Source organism: Vulpes lagopus, chromosome 1, assembly GCF_018345385.1.
Source record: "Vulpes lagopus strain Blue_001 chromosome 1, ASM1834538v1, whole genome shotgun sequence".
Lineage (NCBI taxonomy): Eukaryota > Metazoa > Chordata > Mammalia > Carnivora > Canidae > Vulpes > Vulpes lagopus.
This window is the reverse complement of record NC_054824.1, coordinates 77,125,262-77,147,901: the sequence shown is the minus strand read 5'-3', so window position 1 is coordinate 77,147,901 and position 22,640 is coordinate 77,125,262. Positions and strand designations below refer to the sequence as shown.

At 48.6% G+C, this 22,640-nt stretch overlaps 1 protein-coding gene across 21 annotated transcripts in view; it reads left to right on the top strand.

Moving 5' to 3' along the window:
* KALRN (kalirin RhoGEF kinase) overlaps positions 1-22,640 on the top strand; it is a 661,253-nt gene that overhangs the window by 276,165 nt on the left and 362,448 nt on the right. For all 21 annotated transcript variants that reach the window (XM_041763076.1, XM_041763066.1, XM_041763054.1 and 18 more), the window contains exons 7-9: positions 2,587-2,778; positions 6,348-6,479; positions 9,679-9,909. In XM_041763076.1, coding sequence (XP_041619010.1) covers positions 2,587-2,778; positions 6,348-6,479; positions 9,679-9,909 — 555 coding nt within the window. The remainder of the gene's footprint in view (positions 1-2,586; positions 2,779-6,347; positions 6,480-9,678; positions 9,910-22,640) is intronic.

Sequence of the window (22,640 nt, the reverse complement as noted above, 5' to 3'; positions counted from 1 at the left end):
TTACTTCATTTTGCTCTAAATTGCAGTTATTTGAGGACTTTTCTTATCTCAGCTGTGAGCCCCCAAGGGCAGGAATTCTGTCTCATGCCTCTTTGATCTCCCACAGCCCCCAACACAAAGCCTGGCCAACCCTCCATAAATATTTGAATGAGTGACAAAGTGTTAACAGCCTCCAGAGGTGGCCACAGTTAGACATCGCTAATAGCTAGAAAGCTCTTCCTAAAAGTGAGCAGAAGTATGCCTCCCTATGTTCTCTGTGGGGAGAGAATGTAAACAGGCAGTGATGACAAGGGGCCAAGTATCCATAAGATGTCCATGAGGGACCCTGGGGACAGGTTAGGGCCCTGCTCTTATTGTGTTGCTTGCTTCCCATCTGGCCAAAGCACGCAAGATCTTTCCTAGGACCCGAAAACCCAATAGCACTAGATAAATCTGGATAAATGTGGCGGCAGGGGTGGGGGGCGGGGGGTTAGTGTCAGGATTTGAATCTAGTTTGGAAGGATAGCTCCATTGGATGCTGTCAATGCTGCACCTGTATCCCCTCAGCAGACCCTGGCGGTTAAAATGCAGGTGGTTTGCATACACACTGGTAGCTTCCTGCATCTCTCTGGCCTGAGAGGTGCGTTTGGCCTGTGCTTGTGTGTAGGTCAGACTGGAAATGCCATGGAGTTATTCCAGGAGGGACCCTCAACCATGAGCAGTTGGATTTGGTGCATAAAGGAACGACCTCTAATTGCTTATAGCACTAACCCATTAATAAACACATCGTTTATTCATTTTCTTTCCTTTTTGCTTTGACTTGCTCACTCCCTCACCTTGCTTTCTGCAGTCTCGTTCAAATAAGTCATCTGACCCAAATTCTTGTCTCAAGTCTGCTTTGGGGGCAACCCAAACCAAGACAGTGACACAAGCAAGAAATTTGGGGGAATCCAAATGTCATTCCCTTACAAGACAGACCTATTAAAATCAGTACATGCCTTTTATCTCTTTTCTTTCAAGTAGGGTTGGTTTTTCTGTCAATTCTATAAAATAGAGTCTAATTTTAAATAGAATCTGTGTCCTAACTCAGAAAACAAGGCTGATAATGATTGCCGAATCTTTGAAGGATAGTTATTTCAAATAACAAGATTCTAGCTCTATTAAGGAAATGTACAGCGTTCAGAAAGGTCTTAGGCCAGACTAAAGAAAGAGATTGCACATGGAGGTCATTAGACATCGGGGTGGATTTGTGTTTGAGCACTTCCCTTAACCTTTTAAATTTCCTTTTAAATGAAGAGAGACCTTCTCAACCTGGCTTGGGTTTGGGACGCAGTGCTTGAGGTCAGGGACAGCTAAGATGAATAGGGACCACGAGGGAAGAGGAGAAGGAAAATTTAAAAAAAACCTTCATTTACCCAGTATTAACGAACTACTCCTGAGCTAATAATAGAGCTAGGAGAAAATGCCATTGCTGAAGAATATTTCTTGTCATTTGAGAAGATCTGTAACAAAGAACAAAGGTGCACAAGCAACTTGCTGCCCTAGTCCTTCTTCAGGCAGACATTGTCTGATTCAGAAAAGCTCTCGGTGGATGCCACAATATTACTTGATTGTTTTGACACCTCAGACAATTAATAGGAAGTAGCAGTTAAAAATAATCATGCTCGCTACTGTCTTGTGTTTGTGGGGGTTTTCTTTTGCCTTGTTCCTTCCTGGAGGGTTTTTTTTGTTGCCCTGGTAGGAAACAACCACACATGGTCATGAATGTTTAATTGGTTATCAAAGATGGGAATGACTGTAAACAAAACACAGGATGAGAGAAATCAGCAGGGCCAGGAGAGCCCTACACATGCTTTTTGGGCATACCCCACAGATGCCTTTTTGGGGTTAGGTAGGGAAATATGTCTAAGTCTAGTAGAGCTAAGAAAGGGTCCCACAGATCTTTTTTTCTAATTCGTTTAGCCAATATACAGTACATCATTAGTTTCAGATGTATATTATTAGCATAGAAGACCTGTTGCTTCAAATGCTCTCTTTATTTGAATCTTGACTGATGGCTAGTGTCCCAGCCCTTCTGGTAGGGAGAGGGGTGGGGCTTCAGCAAATTCTCTTGGTGATAGGAAGATGCATAATTATCATGTGAGACGTGTCCTTTGCTCTTTTTGATGGACACCACTACCCTGTTGTAGGAGGCAATAATGACCTGGGTCTAACTCTCTCCTGAGCAAGAGAGGTGCCTTTTGCCCTAGTTTGAGGCTCTGTTTCCAGAGTGATTCTTGGAAGCATCATGTTTCCAAAGTGTGGGGAGTGCTGAGGGCATCCATGTAAAGTGACCACATTCCTGTGCATTAATAGTTGACACAAAAATTATATTGGTGCCCCAGGATGAAAGATCTCAGTTATTGTACCTCCTTTCAGCTGAAATTTTATGTTGCAGACAGACTTCGCTTGGGCCCTAAATGGATACACTAGTGTGGCCTATACTAGCCTCTTTCAGACTTTTGTTTTGACTAGTCTCCTTCTCCAAATACGCACCCACCCCAAAGGTGCTCAATGGATGCTGTTCCAGCTTGCCCCAATAAGTGCTCCCTCTCTTCTGCTTCCCAGAATGCCTATGTCAACATCAACCGCATCATGTCTGTGGCTTCTCGCCTCTCTGAGGCCGGTCATTATGCCTCGCAGCAAATCAAGCAGATCTCCACACAGCTGGACCAAGAGTGGAAGAGCTTCGCAGCTGCTCTGGATGAACGCAGCACCATCCTTGCCATGTCTGCGGTGTTCCACCAGAAGGCCGAGCAGGTGAGGCCAAGGGAGCGGCTGTGGTTGCTGTTGGTTGGAAGGGTGAGAGTACATACTCGGTCTGTGTAGAGAGCCCCTCCTCTCTTCTTGAAACACTCAAGAGCCTGCTGAGTAGTTACAGCGGTAACCCCTGTTCTGCTGCTTTCCTGGCTCCTGTGTACACAAGGAAACGTTGGCCACTCTGGGTGGCTTTGTTTAACATCCACACAAGAAGCAACCTAGAGCTGTTTACATTCTGTTTGGTAGTTTATTGTTGGGGGAGTGTGCCTGTGTGTGTGTTGACCACATTTCCAGAGCATAGACAAAAGGGGTGAAACTAAATACTGATCATTGAGCGCTGAGAGCAGGGGGAAATTACTCCTACATGAAGCATTTGCTATGGGCAATAGTAATGTAATAATTACCCAATGGATGGAAATATAATTGTTTGTTGCTATTTACTTACTGGTATTGGTCAGTGACATCACTAACCCGTTTTACAGAGAGGAGCACTGCAGCTCAGAGAGATTAAGTGACTTACGCAAGAACTAGTGGTGTGTTGGGGCTGGCTCTAACCAGCCTATGGAGAGCCAAATGTCAGATTTTCAGGGAATTTGTGAGCGGGCTATTAAACATAGCCATTACTTAAAACAAAATTGTATCGATTTAAAGTAAATATATTAAACACAAAGGCAGTAGATACTCAAAACTCATCACTCCTGGTTATTTTACTACATTTTACTATTACTTATGTTCTTGACATTATATCTATTTGATTCTGCGGTGAAAATACTATACAGTTGCATGCTCCTGATGAACTCTTCCCAAGTCCACATTCTGTGATGTCACTTGATGGCTTGAAAAAGACCAAGGTAGAAGTTTTACACCATGGGAATCATCGAATGCCATAAACTAGGGCTTGATTTGTTGTTTTTGTTGATTATCTGGAGTCTTAAGAAAATGAGGAAAAACATATTTTGAAGTGCAGACTAACCTTAAAAATGTGTCCTGTCTGTAGCTCTTACATTGTGAATAATAGCACACCAAATTGAGGAAATATTCTTCTGATATCCAAAAACTATTATTCCACTTAACACAGAAGTCACTCACATCACTGATGAAAGAGGAATGCTCTGATGTAAGCCTTAAGGTATTTTTCACTTTTGTATTACCCTTCAACATAAGTGAATATATCAACTAGCTTTCATACAAGTTTGTCATTCACAAACAAAAACATTCTTTGAGAATCAGTTGGCTTTATAGAATTTATAATAAGGAGCATTGTGTATGTTTTTATTCTCTGTAAATTATGTATTACATATCCTTTATATCAGTAAAGCTTACAATATATCTGTGTATATATACACACACACATATATGTATACACACCACACACACCACACACACACACACACACACACACTGATGATTAAACATTTACTAACACACCACTGCGAAAATCACACAATTTATAACAGCTGGGATTTCAACAGAGATGTGTCTGACGTTAAAGCTTGTGGTTTTCACCTCTAAATTCCTTTCTTTGTATGACATTTGGGTAGCCTACAGATGGTGGAGAGTCCTAGATGAGGTCATACCTTAAATCTCTCCCCGTGTTTTACCCACCTAACATGGAAGGCAGCATGGTATAGTTGAAAGAGCCTGTGCTTTGCAGCCAGGTACGTGTAGGTTCTAATCATTAACTCTTAGACAAGTCACCTCACCATTTTGGGCTTGTTTCCTCAACTCTAATGCAAGATAATCATAAACCTTACAGTGCTATTATAAGAATGAGGTGGAACATGTAAGGTGTCTATTGTGCTTTTTAAAATCCTAGACATGACTACTGTATTTGTTCAACACAGTATCTCGGTATCTTTGTATTTCCCTCACCCGTGTCTGTTTCTACCTGAGACTTCCCAAAGACTGAAATACTTGAGTCATAAGTCAGGGGCCCCACACGTTGAAAGGCATCTAGGCCTTTTTTTTTTTTTTTTTTTTAAGGATGATGGTGGTAGTGACTGCTAATGACTAGTTCACTCCTAGGACCAGGAGAATATTCATGTCGAATGGTAGGGTTCTCTCTTCAACCCTACCATTTGCACAATTTGTTCAAAGTTTGTCCAGATTGGCAAGGGAGATTCAGTACTTCCCTTTCTGCCTCTCCTTAAACTAACCATTCTGTGGGGTCTGCTATAGGACTCTTGGTAGGGCGTTACAGAGAAATCCCAAGGGCCTTGGAGAGTTGCTTTCAGGTGCCTCTGTAAAATGGTTATTGGTAGAGCAAAGAAGTTTCTGAGATGATAGCAAGTGTATGTAACCTGATGCTGGACGGCACCTGGCAGGCTTCCAGTTTTGTTAAGCTATGACCTAATGGGATAAAGACATACGGAATGAAAAATCAACCCGGACAGCCACCAGGCCAGGGACTGCAAACTGACGGACACCAGGACTGGAACTGAAGCAGCTGCAGAAAATGCAATGCCAGAACCGAGAGTAGCTGGAGGAGTCAGCTTCTAGTTGATGTTTCCTGACTTGGACTGCTTGGGATCAAGACCAATTTTATTTGTATCTATTTTTTAATGCAATTTCCTCAGGTATTTCTAGTCCTTCGGGGAAACTCATAAACCATGCTTCTTTTTAGCTGGGGGAAACAAACAAACACACACCAAACAACAGATTCAAGGCTATTTTTTCAAGGCTATTATGCATTTATTTAGGCAGCTCTTTATTGTCCTCATATGGGCTGTTCTAGCAACGAGATAAAAAGGCATTTAGGCAATTAATTTAAATGGAGCTGTGCACCCAGGCGAGAGGAATCACAGACAGAACCATTCCAGACTGTTGGGTGAAGAATTATTTGCATTTTAGAGGTGTGTTTTTCCACCTAATAAATCCGAGTGATTTCAGTTAGCTCACCTTTTGTGCATGGAGACCCATAGTCTTCCACAGTTGTTAATTTTAATTTTTAAATAATTTTATGTCTGTTGAGATCTCCATCTATACGTCACATCCCAGGAACCAGCGCTGCCATAGGCACAGTGGAGTCTGTCCCACCCCTGAGCACATTGACCCAACAGTGGGAATCTCATCCAGCATTAACCTCCACCACCAGTGGGAACGGCCTCTGCAAGTTCCTTGGGGTACCTGATGGCCTCGTATGAGCTGTTCTTTGTTCCTCTTCACAACCCATTATATGTGTGTGACAACATTCCGGTTATACTGCACATAGGACAAGCGTGCATAGGACAAGAGGCTCTGAGGTACCCATGTGATGTGGTGAGCTGTTCCCACACATTCTAGCCAGTGTGTAGATTAGCCTGTCGAACACGTAGATGGCTCCCACCCCAGCGGTTTCTCAAGAGTCATCTTTGTGGAAACCACACTTCTCGCAGAGGTGCTTTGTCTGACTTCTTTCAGGGGGTTGGTGTGTTTGTAGAATTAAAGAAAAAACTCCATCCTCTGCAGTGGTCCCTGAGGCTCCCAGAGGTCCTGATGCTTCTTCCCAAGGAATCTGGCCGGCTCTACGAAATCTGCCTGTTGCCCACTCCCCCGTGCTCCACACTGACCCAGTTGCTGTCTCCTTTCAGTTCCTGTCAGGAGTGGACGCCTGGTGCAAGATGTGCAGCGAGGGTGGCCTGCCCTCTGAGATGCAGGACCTGGAGCTGGCAATCCACCACCACCAGTCCTTGTACGAGCAGGTGACCCAGGCCTACACAGAGGTGAGGACTAGACAGGACACCCAGGGGTCTCGGGTGTGCGTGGGTGTGGGTGTGTGGCGAGAGCACTGGGTTGGAGTTGGGAGAAGAGAGAGGCCTCTTCTCTCCCTTTGGAGGCATCTTCTCTCCCTTTGGAGGCCTCTTCTCTCCCTTTGGAGGCATCTTCTCTCCCTTTGGAGGCATCTTTAAGATCCTTGATCTATGAATGATGAGGTCTCCGGCCAGGAAGCAGAAACAATGCAGCCATCAGCAGGCGCCACCTTGTTGCACGTGTGCATGTGCACACGCACACACACACACACACACACACAAACCTTCCTCACCTTATGTGTGAAGACCAGACTCTCTCCCCTAGAAGACGAATATAAGAAAGCAAGGCTCTGCTCCTCAGTTTGCTTTCTGGCTGGTGAACGGGTGTGTACACACCAGCTCTGCTGCCCCTTTTATGAATCAGCTCATCAACAAATACCAATGTTCTCACGAGAAAGTCCAGAGGAGAACTCACCATGGGGTAGAGATAAATGTTTACAGGAGTGAGAAGCCGCCATGGATGTGAAGGACAAATTAAGACTCTTTCGGAAAAATCAAAGGCTGGCCACATGGTTCAAGTTAAGAAGGGGGCGGAAGCTTCTTGACTTTGCTTTCCAAGGAAAAGGAAAGGGGCATGTGGGGGCATCTGTGTGGACATAGACAAGTGGATGAGTTGACTGGCGTGGATTCTGAGGAAGAGGCTGAGGGACATAAAGCAATGGGCAATTAAGGCAGCCGGATGAGGAAGGGGAAAGCCAATTCACATCTGGCCCATGGGGCAAGGAGAGTTGGGGCAGTGCTTTCCCAAGTGGGTAAAGCTGCATGTTCCTGGGTCCACCCCAGACTGAATCGGAACGTCAACAAGTGGGACCCGGAACCTACATTTTATTAAATATTACCACGGGGCAAATTTGACGCATGCGGAAGTCAAGGAACCGGGGGCTTGTGGGGGAGGATAAAGGTTTTTGCCAGAGTCCGAGCTGAGGTTGCCTCTCGGCCCCCCTGCTTATTGACGTGACTTCGGGCAAGTTGAATACTCTAGCTTCACTGTCTTCTGTGAAATGAAGGTGATAACACTGGCCTGTGGCTTGAAGGATCACAAAGATGGCACATGGAACATGCGCGGCCCTGGGCCTGACAGTAATAAGTGCTAAAAAAAAAAAAAAAAAAGGAACAGGTTTTGTTAGTATAGGAGGCAGGGAGGAGGACTCGTGAGCCAAATCTGATCTCATCAGCCTGGATCCAAATGGCCGAGGGCTTTCTCTGAGAACAGAACTGTGCCCTGTGCCCCTGCCCACAGGTCAAGAATCTCTAAATTTACTCCTGTAAGACATAAACACAGAGCCTACAAGTGAGGTTACTGGTACACTTACACATTTCACACTTGTGGGGGTGTCCGTGTCAATACACAGAGAGACCCAGGATTTCTCCCAGTGTTTTCTGAGGCCCTAGCGCTAGGGGACAGACATTCCCTCCAAGCCCACTTCAGAGGTCAGCGGGCTGTCCCTGCCTCGTGCAGATGTGCACTGCAGCAGAGGACTGGGGCCCTAGCGACCTGGATCTTAGGACGTGGCCTTCGGTCTCTAAGCACCCCGCCCTGGATGTAGAGCGCTGCCAAAGACAGCACCTGCCCAGAGTTCCCTGAGGAGAGCTCTCCTGGGTTTGGCCGCAGGATCTTTGTCTCATTCACATCTCTGGAGGGTGCTGCCTCCGTATTACTGACGCGGCCCCTCCCATTGCCCTGCCCTGGGGGTGCCTTACGGGGGGAGGGGGCAGGCCTGGTGGGATGGGGTGGGTAGTGGTAGTCCCCTAGGTTGGCCGTGTTCCTCCAGCCAGGCTTCCTCTCCTGTCTCAGCTACAGAACTCTCTACCTAGTATTCCTCTTCCTCAGCCCTCGCCCTGGCCCCACACCTTTTCTGTTGCCCCGAGAACAGGGTGTAACATGCCTTTGTGTTGCTGAACCCTCAGCAAGCCAGTATCAGGACCCGAGGAGGGGTGAGGGGAAGCCGGAGCACAGCAAACAGCTCCTGGGTCATCATCACAGGCTGCAGGTAGGAGCAGACCCACTTCCCCACCTTGCTAGAAGGAAAAGGCCACTTCGACTCCAAGCCAACTTTGACTTCATCGTTAACCGAATTAATTGAGGGCCTTAAAATCCCCTAATTCCCTGGTCACCACTGATTTCAACTGGAAAGCCGCATGCTCTCCCACGTCCTCCGCCAGCACTGGAGAGCCACAGGGGTTGACCAGATGATGCCCCTTTACAGAGAGGCGGGTGCCCTTCATTGTGCCAGGATTCCAATAAGGAATGACAGGGGATGTGACCCCCACTGGTCTCAGCACTGAGTGCGAATGTTGGGAGGGATGCAAGAGCATCGCTCTTGAACCTCCAGTCAAGGGGTGGGTCCCTTACCCTGCACGCTCTGGAAAGAGGGGGTTGTTAGCACTCTCAGGAGGAAAAAAGGACGTTATAGAGAAGGAGAGCAAAAGAAGGATAAATATAAAAGAAAGAAAATGAGGAGGAATTAAGGAAGACAGGAGAGAGAGCAATGATGATGATAAAGGTGCTGATGGTGAGAACAGAACCGGGAGCCAGTCCTCCCTGCCCGGGCCTATTCTGGGCACGCTGCGGGGAACCCGCTCAACCCTTGCCGCAGCTCCGGGAGGTTGTCCCTTTACTGCCCCTGTTCTACGGACAAGGAAATTGAGGCCCAAAGGGGTCCAGTAACTTGCCTCTGGTCGCACATCTAGAAGCTTAGGGCTGGATAGAGGCGGTGAAGAAGAGGGAGAGAGGTTTATGGTATTAATTTATATTTGCTTCATTTTGGAAATGAGGTGCTGCTGCTTGACCTGCTCAGGGAATCAGTCAAAATCCTTATCAGGTATGACGGACCAGGCACCGTTCTAAGCGCTGGGGACAAATGAACAAGGCCGAGTCCCTGCTGGGTTTAAGGGGGAGAGAGAAAGAGAGAGACACTGATTGAGCTGCTCCCCAATCCCAGGATTCAGGATGCCCCCCCCCCCGCCCCAGGCCATGGGCTGAGCGCCGGGGCAGTTCTGGCTGGCATATTTCTCAAGTGTCCCTAACGAGGGGTCCCCAGGCACCCTGCCCTTGCCTCTCTGTGCCTTGCCTGCTCCTTGACTCCCTGGACTGGACCTTTCCTTCTTGCAGGTCAGCCAGGATGGCAAAGCCCTGCTGGATGTGCTGCAGCGACCCCTGAGTCCCGGGAATTCGGAGTCCCTCACGGCCACTGCCAACTACTCCAAGGCAGTGCACCAGGTGCTGGACGTGGTGCACGAGGTGCTGCACCACCAGCGGCGGCTTGAGAGCATCTGGCAGCACCGCAAGGTGCGTCTCCACCAGCGGCTGCAGCTCTGTGTCTTCCAGCAGGACGTGCAGCAGGTAAGGGGCCACCGCCCGCACCAGGGCATCTGTCCCGGGCAGGCGCCCAGACAGCCGATTTAGGAGGGAAGAGGGCAGTTCAGCGCCCCCCTCCCAGCTGCCTTATCCGCTCCCCCTCCCCCGGGCACCATCTGGACTTGGTAGTTGCATGCTTCTCGCCAGAGCAGCTCTACAGATGGGCCTTCTCACTCTCTGGTGTGGGCAAGGAGGCTCCGCCAGAGACAGGGCACCTCCTGCGGCTACGTGGCACCGTCTTTGGCGGAGAGCTCGGGTCTCACTCAGTCATGAGCTCTCTAGATGACTCCAGGGCCTGGGTGGGCCATTTGAGCACTGTCAGGGTTGGACCGCACACGGTGAACTCACTTCTCAATCAGCGGTGCAGATGGTCTGCTAAAGTTGGGGTGTGGTTGGGGTACAGGGCCTTTAGGGGATTCTAAGGCAAGGTTTTACTTGGCAAATGAGATTTAAAACGCGGGCTATTAATGATCAGAGGTTATTTCTGGCTTAATCTCTCTCTTTGCATTATTGTATCAGTCATAGCTTTTCCCCTTACCGCAAATGATAAAGAAATGGTTATGTTTTGACCATGAAAAGACAGCCTTGCCATGAATACGCCTTTGAATGAAATAACCCATTCATTTTTCCCTCATATTTTCTCTGTCTTCTTGGGGACCCCTGGGAGCTGGGTTCTAGTTTTGATATTCTGGGGGATGGGGAGTGCCATGGTTGGGAGCTGGTAACTGCAGTTGGGGCTTAACACCACCTCCCTGCTGATTTCACTGCGAGAGGCAAGGGTCAGGGCACTCATGCTATCAGACTCTCCTGGGGCCAGTACATAATCTCAAGTCATATAAAATAACATTTCACACGCCGGGGAATCAGCCACGTATGGAAATATATACATGGACACCGTGAGCCAGCTGGACAGGTCTTTGGCATGTGGTCCCCTTCACAGCTGCTGTTGGGAAGGGCCCCAGGGCTGGGTGCCCTGAGACCGAGAGAGGCTGGAGGGAGAGCAGGACATGCTATTCCTGGCTGTGACGGCCTGGGAGGGGGTTCACCTTGTGACCAGTCTTGGGAGTAGACCAACCTTTAAGAGTGTCTCCAGTTTTGGGCTGCCCTGACTTTGTTGTGGGCACCCCTGCCCCACCCTGTTAGTCTGGGACAAGTGATTGAGCCATCAAAGGTGACACCTCAGCCTCGGGAGAGATGGGCACTTATGTGCTGGCCCCAGCTCCCAAACCCTTGTGGAGCCTGCTGGGAATGGAGAAGCAAATGAGTCAGTGGCCGACTGCTGCCATCTGGAACTGTCCAGATAAATACATCATCCCAGAGCACAGGAGAGCACGGAGTCCATCTGTGATTGAGACAGGGTGAGGTGCCAGCCTCCAGAGGCACACACAGGGGTGTTATTGTTTCAGGGAACTTGGAGTGACTCATGGGGGTAACAGGCTGCAGGTTGTGCCGTGTCCCTCTTTGTCCTCCTGCTGTATCCATGGCTGTGCCTCCAGGATGAGCTCTGGGGAGGGACAGAGGGGCTGCAAGAGGGGGCAGGCTAAAGGCCTCCCCAACAGGAAGGTGGCATCCAGACTTGGATCATCTCCCAGACTTTTCTGTGGCCGCCATGACATCAACACTAAAGCTAGGGGGGAAAAAAAAGTCTAGTAAAGCTACACCTGTGGCCATTCTACATCATGCTCTTAAAAATGAGAGTAGTTTTGGAAATGAGACGCTATCAGTTCATCTCTATTGCATGCATCACGTTGTTGGCGCTGAGCAAAAGCAAGTAGAACGACGTCGGGTGGATGTGATGGGTTCAGATTTTCCATGAGGACTGAATCCCCCCGGGATGGTAATTCCGTTGTTCTTTTCAGGCTATGTGACTCTCACTTCTGGAACATAACTTCACTCACCATTGTCCCACACAGGCTCTCACTCCCCACGTCAGTGACACTGGGAGAGACATGCAAAGGAGAGTGTGGAGGAACAAGGGCTGCCAAATCTGGTAGGGAGTCCCCAGTGCTTACCTCCTACCCTTGTGCCAGTCCTTAGTGCCCAGCAGATGGTGGAGCTGGTGCTTCAGAAGGCTTCTGGACATAACACACTGAGCAGTTAGGGCGAAAGACTTGGACTTTGGTCTCCTGACCCCCAGGAACTTTATATATTCCTCAGCTTTATTTTGCATGTTGCATCTCATCTATTCCCTATCTCCTTGAGAGTAGAAACCGTGGCTGCTGCTTCTCCGTGCACCTGACCACTCTTAGCTATATCTGATATGAAGCTGGGGGTCTCTTTATATTTGCTGATTTGAGCTGAAATTATTATCAGAGGATCCCCAGCTTCTGTTTCTGTGAGGTGAACACCATTTACCCCTCCCCTCAGCCCACCCAGTAGTTGCTAGTGAGTGGCTGGAGCCTGCCCACAGGTGTGGTGGTGGTAAAGTTTTGAGGGTCCCAGGTATTTAGAGCCAAGGTGGAGGATACAGGGACATAGCCTCAGCACTCACAAAGCATGCCGGTGCTGCTCTGTTATCCAGAAAGCTCCATGTTCTGCAGTCGGCCTACAAATGCACTGCATTACGTCCTGGCAAGATGCCTAGTTCGTTAGAATGGCCTAAGACATACCCGTTCGAAAAATCTAAAGAACAATTTTATCAGAACGGGCCACTCAGTGTGCAGGGCCGTAGGGTATTGATGGGACGGTTATAGGCAGAGGCATGAGAAGTCAGAGTTGGCGTCTTGAGGGAGGAAAGAATTGACAACCACATAGTCCAAGATCCAAGACTCTTGGGCACATTTGAGCTCCAGAGATGTTTGCTCGGCAGCCTCAATGGAGAGCTTGTGAGCGAGCATCAGTGGCTTCAAGAACACAGAACGGTGCCTAGGAATGCAGGCTCTGCAGTCAGACATCCTGAGTGTAAATCCCATCCCCCAAGCCTTGGCTGTGTGACTGGGCCAGGCATTTCACCTCTGGTGCTTCCACTTTGTGCCCCCTGAAATAGGAATCGACTCATCGGACTGAGTGAGATACAGATACAGGCTTAGCACCCTGGCTGCCTGGCAGGTAGTAAAGCCTCCATCAGCATCGGCCTTGTCTGGGGCCGTAGCCACAGCCTCTGAGTGGGACTCGGGCGCCCCCTGGTGCTTGTGCTATTGGGGACCCCAGCTTGATTCTCCAGTGACTGTTTTGGGGGGTCCGCCGAGTTCTGTTTCGTTCAGTGATAAAATCTGAGCTGTCAAAGACCTGAGAGGCCATCTAATCTAGCCTACCATGTGATCGAGGAACGTGAGACCCAGCGATGTGAAATAACTTGGCTGTCACCACACAGCTCGTTAATGCAGTGCCAGGACCGGCAAAGTCTTTGGGCTCCTGGTCCAGGTATCCTATAGGAAAGCCACACGAGAGAGGAGCCAGCTAGACAGAGGAAGAGAACAGGGGGAGACACAGGAAGCCCCCAGGCGTGCTTCTATAGAGAGGGGAAAGACAGGCAGACACATGCACACAGCCCAAGACAGGAGGGAGACAGAGACAGCCAATGGGGGCAGAGGAAGAAAGGGAGAGAGACTGGAAGATGGAGGGCAGAGAACCCCACATCCTTGGGATGGGAGGAGACAGAGAAAGAGGAAGGCGAAGGAGGGACAGAAGATAAAGAAGCAGGGCATCCTGCTGGTGGAGGGAGAGGGCTGGAGAGTGCTCCGGCCTCTGCCTACCTGACTGCTTGTCCCCTTGCCAATTCCGGCCTGGTCTTTGCCCAAGTAGGAATATTTTAAGGGCCCAAAGCAGAGTAAAGCAAAGAGATGAAAACCAAGGCTAGACACGAGCGACAAAGAGATTCCACTCAAACCCCTGCAGTCAGAATGGGCCCGTACATCCCCCTTGGATGTGGGTGCTCTCCCTTGAGTCCCAACAGATGTGCTCAAGTTTCTTTTCCCTGCTGGGCTTGGAGGCAGTGGAAGTGAGTCTCTAAGGCTTAGACCGGAGCTGGGCTTCATTAAGCTGCAGAAAGGTGCGGATGGGGCACCCCTGCGATCCTATCACTAGCAGAATACTTTTTTTTTTTTTTTTAATTTATGATAGTAACACAGAGAGAGAGAGGCAGAGACATAGGCAGAGGGAGAAGCAGGCTCCATGTACCGGGAGCCCGACGTGGGACTCGATCCCGGGTCTCCAGGATCGCGCCCTGGGCCAAAGGCAGGCGCCAAACCGCTGCGCCACCCAGGGATCCCCAGAATACTTTTCAGTGCTATCATTTTTCCTGTTTAGCGTGGGACAGCACTGACCGAGTCCATCCCAACGTCTTATTTCCCCCTAACTCCTGTGTGTTCCCAGGGGTGTAAGGAACTGCTTCCTAGCCCGGATAAACCTGACTTTGTGCTGAGAAGAACAAGGAGTGGCTGGAATCTTGATCCTTCCGCTAGGTGCAGATTCCATTCCATTTTTTTCCATAGCCAGAACATCTGTTTTGAATGCTCTCTGCAGGCCATCTTGTTTTGCCGGCCTTTCTTCTTCTTGTCCCTCTGTTGCTTGCAAGGATGAATCGATGAAATGCTGTAGCGCACCTCCTGTTGGTGAGGCCCTGCGCTGGGAGTCAGGCCCCTGTAGGAAGGGCACACGCTGGCCACGTTCAGGGCCAAAGAAGCAAAATAACAGTGTCCTGATGGAGTCAGAGCAAGGAAACTTCCTGGTGGTTGGAGTGGGATGGCAGTGGTCCTCGGAGCCGAGGCAGAGGAGATGGAGCTGGTGTTCCTGGGGACGGCCGGGAAGCAGAGCTGAGATAGAGCCAGGGGACAGGAAAGAGGAAGTCCAACTGGGTGCCCACCCTTGGCAGGGCAGGTGGGAGGTAAGGCAGGAAGGGTGAGGCATGGTCTCGGTGCTGTGATGTTTGGGGCTCCAAGGCCCTCCCTTAAGAACAAAGCCTTTCTTATAAGCAGTCCAGTCAGGTGAGCTAGTGAGGGGCCGGATTTATCAGGCTCAGTGGCTTCCCCGGCTGAATGACTGTATCAGTATTAAAGTCCATAGTTCCTGTGCTTACAAATGAATCCCACCTGTGCCTGTCAGTTTTTCTGGAGCCTCACGTAGAAAATTATAGGTTTTACTATGTCAGTTCCTGCCTGCCAAAGAATATGTAAAAAGGATTTGAGAGTAACATTTTTTAAACTGTGGATATTCCAACTTTTACTAGCTGTAGTGACTCTACCCCCTTAATCACACTAAACCAGTTTGGACGTTATATGATCCCGTGGACAGCTTCGCCTAATAAAAGGTGAGTGCTTTGGGCTGCACACGGAACGATTAGTTAGAAACAAGTGACCAGAATGATGACAGGTCTAGAAATGAACTCTTCTGATAAGAAAAGATTAAAGCGTCTAAGAAGGAAAATGCTCAGGGTGTAGTTCCAGAGAGATCAAGGAACACAGCCAAGGGAGAACCACCTGGAAAATTTGAAATGCCAGCTGCTTACTTGTTGGGTACGTGGCGGACAGGATTCAAACATCAGAGAGATTTTGTTACTGGAATGAAATGTGCCTGTAAAAGTTGTACGGTGTAAAGCTCGAGATTCATCATCTTTCTGAGTACCCGTGATTGAGCTTCTAATCTCTTCACTTGGCTTTTCTTAATTAATCTTCCTGATAAGGCAGGTGAGAGTTTGGTTCCCATCCTACTGGGGAGAAAATTGAGGTTTAGGAAGGTTAAAGGAACTTGCCTAGGGTCACGCTGCTGGTAGCAGAGTAAAGATTGAAATGCAAGTCCACCTCACCTCTGGGTCCTGCTCTTAGCCTCTCTGCTATGCTGTAGGCATTATGCTAGGTGACTGGAATGCAGAGGGACCGGGTCCCTGCCCTTGAGGGGTTTGTAAATGAGTGTGAGAGTGTCATTGCCCAAAGGGCCCCCGTAGATTACTTGGTTCCAGTGTATGAGACCTGCCCAAGGTCATGAAGCCCACAGCTGAGATTCATCCCCAAACTGCTTGTCCAGTAAGGCCCACAGGTGACAAGACAAGTGCTGCTTATACCCAAACACCCTTTCCCATCGGTTGCATCACTGTAAAATTGCCCGCTATGGTTACCTATCTCTGATACAGATTTTCCTAGAACAGACGTGATAACGTCTCCTTTGTTTTTCACAATCTTGTTAACTTGGTGTTACTGATGCTTTTCTTTGTTGAATAATATCCCTCTGCCCATGCTAGTATTTAGGAGTGGTAAAGTTTTCATTCAAGTTATTTGGTGGTCCATCGAAATGCATTCAGATAGATGACAGGTGATCCTGCGGGCAGGGTGAACACCCAGGAAGAAAGCAGGGCTGAGGCTCAGCTGCGCTGGGGGAGATAGGGAAGGGAGAGAGGGACGGTTCTGCTCCTTGGGGCTGATTTCTGATCACAGTCAAGGTAGGAAACATCCTCAACATTAGCATCTCTGGTGTCCCTGATCTTGGAGCATTCTCATTCATTCTCGCTCTCACTCTCTCTCTCTCTCTCTCTCTCTCCCCTTTCTCTTCTCTCCTCTCTCCATCATTGGAGGTTCTGTTCAGCCTTCTCCAAGTATTCCCTACCTAGAATTGGCAAGGTTGGGGAGTGAACTCTAGATGCTTGCCTCGGACAGGTTCAGACCCTCCTGCCTGGGAATTGCTTGGGTGTCTAGTACCCCTCGCACTCTATACTCTTCCCCAAACCCCTAACCTCCCATTCCTCCTTGCCCTACCTCCCACCTTCCTCTCCACCCTTACCTGCCAAGGTCTCTCTCTTAGTGCTTGCTTTGATTTCCTGAGTGCAAACCCTTCTCTGATTGAACAATACTCCTTCCATGGTGAGCACCTTCTAAGGAAGGATCTGGGTGCCTCCATTTGGCAGGACTGGAAGGCTGGTAGGACTGGTAGGATGTGGGAGGCAGTGAGAGGAAGTCCCTTCCCAGGAGTTACTGAGCTTCAGGGCTTTCTTGATCCGTGGAAATTGTAAGTACTTTTAATGTCCTCAATTCCTTTTTATTATTATGTTAATGATTGAGAAGACACCCACCATCCAGGGTCACTTCTTTTTGATAACCCCTATTCTCAACACGTCCTTGACCTCAACATGCTATTTCTTGAGCCTTGGATACAGGCTCAAGAATAAAAGGCTCATACTTTGTCACCAGTGGGGAGCTAATCAAACATCTGAACTGAGGAAACATGCTCCAAGAGTGAAGGTCTGAGGTGATTTGGTGCGGGTGGAAAGTTGGGTTGGAGCAGGAAGCTTCTGGCAGCCACAGTCCTCGCATGGCCAGAGAGCAGGAACTACGGAATGAGGCAAGGATAGGTCCCAGAAAACAAGGGAGATGTCAAGGGCAAATGTGGAACTGTATTTTTCAAAGTGTGGTCCTTGAAATCCTGGCATAAAAATCATCTGTTCAGAGTGGGGGAACTTGTTATAAACACAGATTATCTAGTCCTATTCCATACTTTTTGATTCAGAATCTATGGGCAAGATGGTGCCTATCAACAGGGAACAAGAATGTCTTGCCCCTTTCTTTGGGGGAGCAAGAATTGCCATTTCCTCAAAGATCCTTCTAGGTAGACTAAGAATCAAGTTGATATAAGGCAGATTAACAGGAGAAAATCAAATTTAATAGGCGTGCATATAGGGAATCCACAGAGACATGGAAATTCCAAAGACAGGCAAAATGAGGTATATATGTCATTCTGAACTAAGGATAAGGGGGTAGGGGTCTGGCATTCCAGAGGAAAGGAACGCACTTCACAGTTCCATAAGAAGAGCCGATGTTTGGTAATTAGATGTTTGTCCTATCATACAGATGGGTCACTCAGATAAAATTTCTCTCTGTTAATCATCCTTATTCTGGGAAAGACCTGCAATTTAAATTCTTCTATGTAGTTAAGGGAGGAGTTAAGTTTCTCTTGAGGCCACAGGGTCTCCAGTGCCTTCAGCTCAAAATAATCCACATGTCAAAGTGGCGCATTCTATTGGGAAGGAGGGGGGCTTGTCCTGAACCTCCTCACCTAAGTTTTAGAAATAGCCCCAGGTAGTTCTTAAGCATTTTGAATTTCCAGAACCTCAGACTTAAGAGATCCAAACTGGGGGCGCCTGGGTAGCTCAGTGGTTGAGTGTCTGTCTTTAGCTCAGGTCATGATCCCGGGGTCCTGGGATCGAGTCCAGCATCGGGCTCCCTGCATGGAGCCTGCTTCTCTCTCTGCCTGTGTCTCTCCTCTCTCTGTGTGTCTCTCATGAATAAATAAATCTAAAAAGAGAGAGATCCAAACTGAAATGATGAGAAGTATGGTGACACCATAAATAGGCGTCGAGACACCAGGGTGAGGAGATTCTTTCAGGGAGGTGCCAAGGTCAAAGGCAAGTTCCAGTCACCCCCAGCCTCTGCTCTGATGGGAAGGGACAGGTTTGGGCTGACTGGGAGTGGAGGGCTGCAGGGTGGAGGCAGCTGAAACTGTGGGGCTTCGGGTCTCCTGGCCAGCTTCTACCCAGCATTGGTCTGTCAGGTGAAGGAGCCACGATTCTTAGGGGAAGGAGAAGAGACACCTGCTAATGAGTTTCAGCTGCTGCTTCTCAGAAAAATGATGGCTTGTCCTGCCATAGCAAGACATTTATTTTGATTATAATTGTACCAGAGAAGGAACAGAAAAATGACCTGTTGATAATTGGGCATTTCAAGTGGCGCCTACATGCTCTCCAGGCTCAGGCGATGGGAGCTGGGTGGTAATGGCATTGTGTGAGTCACTCCTCTTCGGGACTAGCATTCACTGTACTGTGCTGGGAGAGAGAAATAATGATATGATGAACTGTCTTGGGTACTCTTACATATCGTGTGTACTGGAGCCTTTAACAGAGCACAGTGTGTTGTAGACAGCTGATTGTGTGTGTGTTCTTTTTCATTGGTCTCAGAATAATGGCTTTGTAAAGAGCAGGGAGGCTGTAGGCAGGGGGACTTGCTGAGAGGGAGGAGTTCTTCTGTTTACTTAAAACAACAGAAACTTCCTGCTTATTTTACTGTGGATCGAATTGTGACACAAGCATAATAACCTGTCTTGAATAAGATGATTGATCGGGGGAGCCAGATGACGGAATCACGGGGCTGAGATTCTGATGCCACATGCGTTTGTAAATTGTCTCCATTTCCTTTAATCACACAGGAAGTTCTCAAATCAGATGGGATGAGCTCATTCACTCATTTGTTCAGCAAATGCTGAGGACCCAGCTGTGAACCCAACAAAGCCCCTGCCCACACAGAGCTTATATTCGGGAGGTAGAGAGAAAACACCACCACAGACAGATGGATGTGTAATATGTCATATAGGGAGTGGTAGCCAGTGGTGGATGAGCAGAAAGCGGAATGAATAAGCCATGGCCATATGTTTAAGAGGAGGTTCCAGGCAAATGAAATGGGATCTATGAAATCCTTGACACCAGAATGAACTGGGTACCTTCCTGAAAATGGGTGAATGGCCAAAGTGGCTGTAGAATAGAGAACAGGACAAAAGAAGTTTGAAGAAAAGGAACCAGATCAAATTAGACCTCATAAGCTATGAAGAGCATTTGGATTTTCTAAGTGTGGTAGCAAACAATGGTAGAGTTTTTAGTAAAGGGAATGTTGAATTGATTTATGTTTAAAGAAATAGGTCTTTATTTAACTTAAATAAAGGTTAGATAACCTTTAGGCAGGGGCTATCTAATAAAGGTTAGATAACCTTTATTTATCTAAATAAAGATATTTAGATATCTTTATCTAAAAGATAAAGGGCTGGGGCGCCTGAGTGCTCAGTCGGTTAAGTATCTGCCTTCGGCTCAGGTCATGATCTTGGGGTCCTGGGATCAAGTCCATCATCGGGCTCTGCACTCAGCAGGGAATCTGCTTCTCCCTCACCCTCTACCCCTCCTCCCACTCATGCCCTCTCTCTCTCTCTCAAATAAATAAATAATCTTTAAAAAAAAATAAAAAGAAGAAATAGGTCCAGCTAACAGCATACAAGAAAGGGTTAAGAAGAAAGACTCTCAGGCTTGCAGCTCAGCAGTGGGGTGAATTTGGCATCTTTTGTTGAGATGGGGAACACCAAGAGAGGAAGGCAGAAGGGAATCTAGAGTTCTGTTTTAGATATGTTAGGTCTGAGGTTACATACCAGATTGGAGTGGGAGAGGAAGCCACGGGGGATGAGTCTCAGTCTCAGGGGAGAAATTTGAGTTGGACCTGTGACCATGGGAATTACCAGCACACAGATGACACTTAAAGCCATGGAACTGCGTGAGATAATGCAGGGAGTAAGAGAAGAGAGGGGAGAGGTTCAGAAGAAAGCCCTCACGCATTCCAAAATTTAGAGGCTGGGAAGATGGACAACAAGGGATCAAAAAAAGAAAACTGCACATAGGCAGGTATGAAGGTCATTGAGGCAGGAGTGATTCCTAGTAAGGAGAGCATCCAAGGAGCTAATACAGAAATGTTTTTGGAAGAGGGCAGGCTCTTCATCTCTTAAGTGGGGCTGAGCAAGGGGGGGGGGGGGGTGTCTCCACAGGGTGAGAGGGCTGCAGTGGCCCAGGGAAGTCAGCACCCAAGTGGGCTCAGGATGGCTTTGTGTGGGGGGCAGCTCAGCACCAGTAGCCCTCAAGGAAGTGTGGTCCAGAGCAGAGTCCCTGTACAGGAGCAGCCTGGTGCAGGGTGCCAGAGTCCAAGGGGGGTGGACAGAGCACCTGTAAGAGAGGGTGGCTCTGCGTAGGTGCCGACTAAGCAGGGTAAGGAGACCATCCCCAAAGGCCAGAGCTGTGGTGCTGTGTCACAGCCCAGGCGGAGTGAGAAGAACACCCATGCAGGGACAGCAACCCCATTGAGAAGATCAGAGTCCAAAGAGGTTGAAGAGGTGTCCACACAGCAGGTTAGCCAGGGGAGGTTTATTAGGATGTGGTCTTGGAATCCACCCTTGGGGAAGGAATCCTGACTCCACTCTTTGGGAGCTGCGTGAGCTCAGACAAGTTAATTAACCTCTCTGAGACTTACTTTCTTCTAAACATAGGGGTGATAACTCTCACCTTTCAGTGTTGTGAGACAGCACAGAGGAGGTGAGGAGCCGCATGCCCTGGCCTAGTGCTTAACAGCGAGCAAACCCTCCACGGATAATAGTCTTCTTCTGAGGAGGGGAGCTGCTGTACCCTCCATGTAATAAAATAATGAAATATTTGAGTTGAAGAAGACTTAGGGAGATGGTCGGGTCCAGTATTTTCATTTGAGGCAGTGAGGTCCAGGGAGGAGAAGGTACGTACCCAGCTGGGTCACAGAAGGTTAGGGGCACACCTGGGACCGGAACCCAGGTTCCTCTTGACCCCGAGGATGGTATCTATAAGTTATGCTCATCATGATGGTGCCACATTTTACTGATGCTTTAGGAGCCTAAAGGGGTTAATGTAGGTGGAGCTTAGAAACAGACTTAAAATTTCCAAGGTGGATATCTCTTAAGTGCAGGGGCCTCCTGCATTGGGCTGAATGACCCTGTGGGTTTCCTCGAACACTAGGATTCAATCACATGAGAAGAGCCCAAAAACTCAGAGTCCCCCGACAGTAGACAGGTAGGCCCTTGATCTTCTCTCATTAACTGAGTTGCATTCATGGCCACTGTTCAGAAGAAAAATATCAATATTTCTCTTCAAAAAGATCTTTTCTCTCTTAGCAGCTAGAAAGGACTGTCTCCTGCCCTGAAAAGCGCCCTGCCTTGACTGCGTGCTCATTGGAATAAACACAATTAGATGAGGAAGAAAGGGGGCGATTAGGGAATTATGTTTAATGGCTGTTAGATTTGGCTCCCACACCCGGTTCAGGATGTGAGCTGCTCTCTCTTGGAAAAGACTGTTCTGGGAAAGGACTAATTTCTGGTTGAACAGTTGGGACATGAAAAAGGAAGAAGAGCTTTACAGGTTGTTTTTGAGACTGCCTGTCTGCTCTACACCTTGAGGTCCTGGGCTTTTGTCCCCAGAGACAGGGCACAGGTCAGACCTCCTCCTGAATGGGTTGGCACTGACTCTGTCAAGATGGTGGGGCACAGGCTGAGCCAGATTTGCTCTTGACAGCTCATGGCCATAAGCATTCGTCGGGTAGCTCCTGCATGTGCTGTGCTCCAGGGATGCTGGGGGCAGGAGGATGGTGGGAGGGTCGGATACAGTAGGGAAAATCTCACATTCCTGCAGCTGGAGAACTAACCACCTGCCGGGTGGGGCAGTGGAGAGGGTGGAGACACACGAGAGAGGCCTGTGACAGAGTGAAGGAGAGGAGCACAGAGCTGACACATGCACCCCAAGTCGTGTGGTGGGGATGAGGGTGAGTTGAGCGCAGTGCAACGTGTAGTAACAAACCACACTGCGCTGTGAGGCTGGGAATCACCAGGAGGTCAGGGTCTAGTGCCTCCTGGAGGCAGTAATTGCGGGTCCAACACAATCAGGGAAGAGTGACACCCCCCCCCCCCCAGCCTGGGTGGGTTATTAAAGAGAAGCCTTTCCAGAACTAGTGATTTTGAGATGATGCTTAAAGGATGAGTAGAAAGGAGGCTGAGAAGCAGAGATAGGGAGAAAGGAGGATACGGACATCACAGGAGAAGTTAAAAGGTAGTGAGAGCAGAACTCAGAAAGCAAGAAGCAGCTTTGGGGGCATTTGGGGGTGAGGCAGGGACTCATTGGAGGTGGGCTTGAGAGGGGGTGGGTGGCCACAGAGGACTTTGCGTGTCAGGTCAAGGGGCCCCTCTAAAAC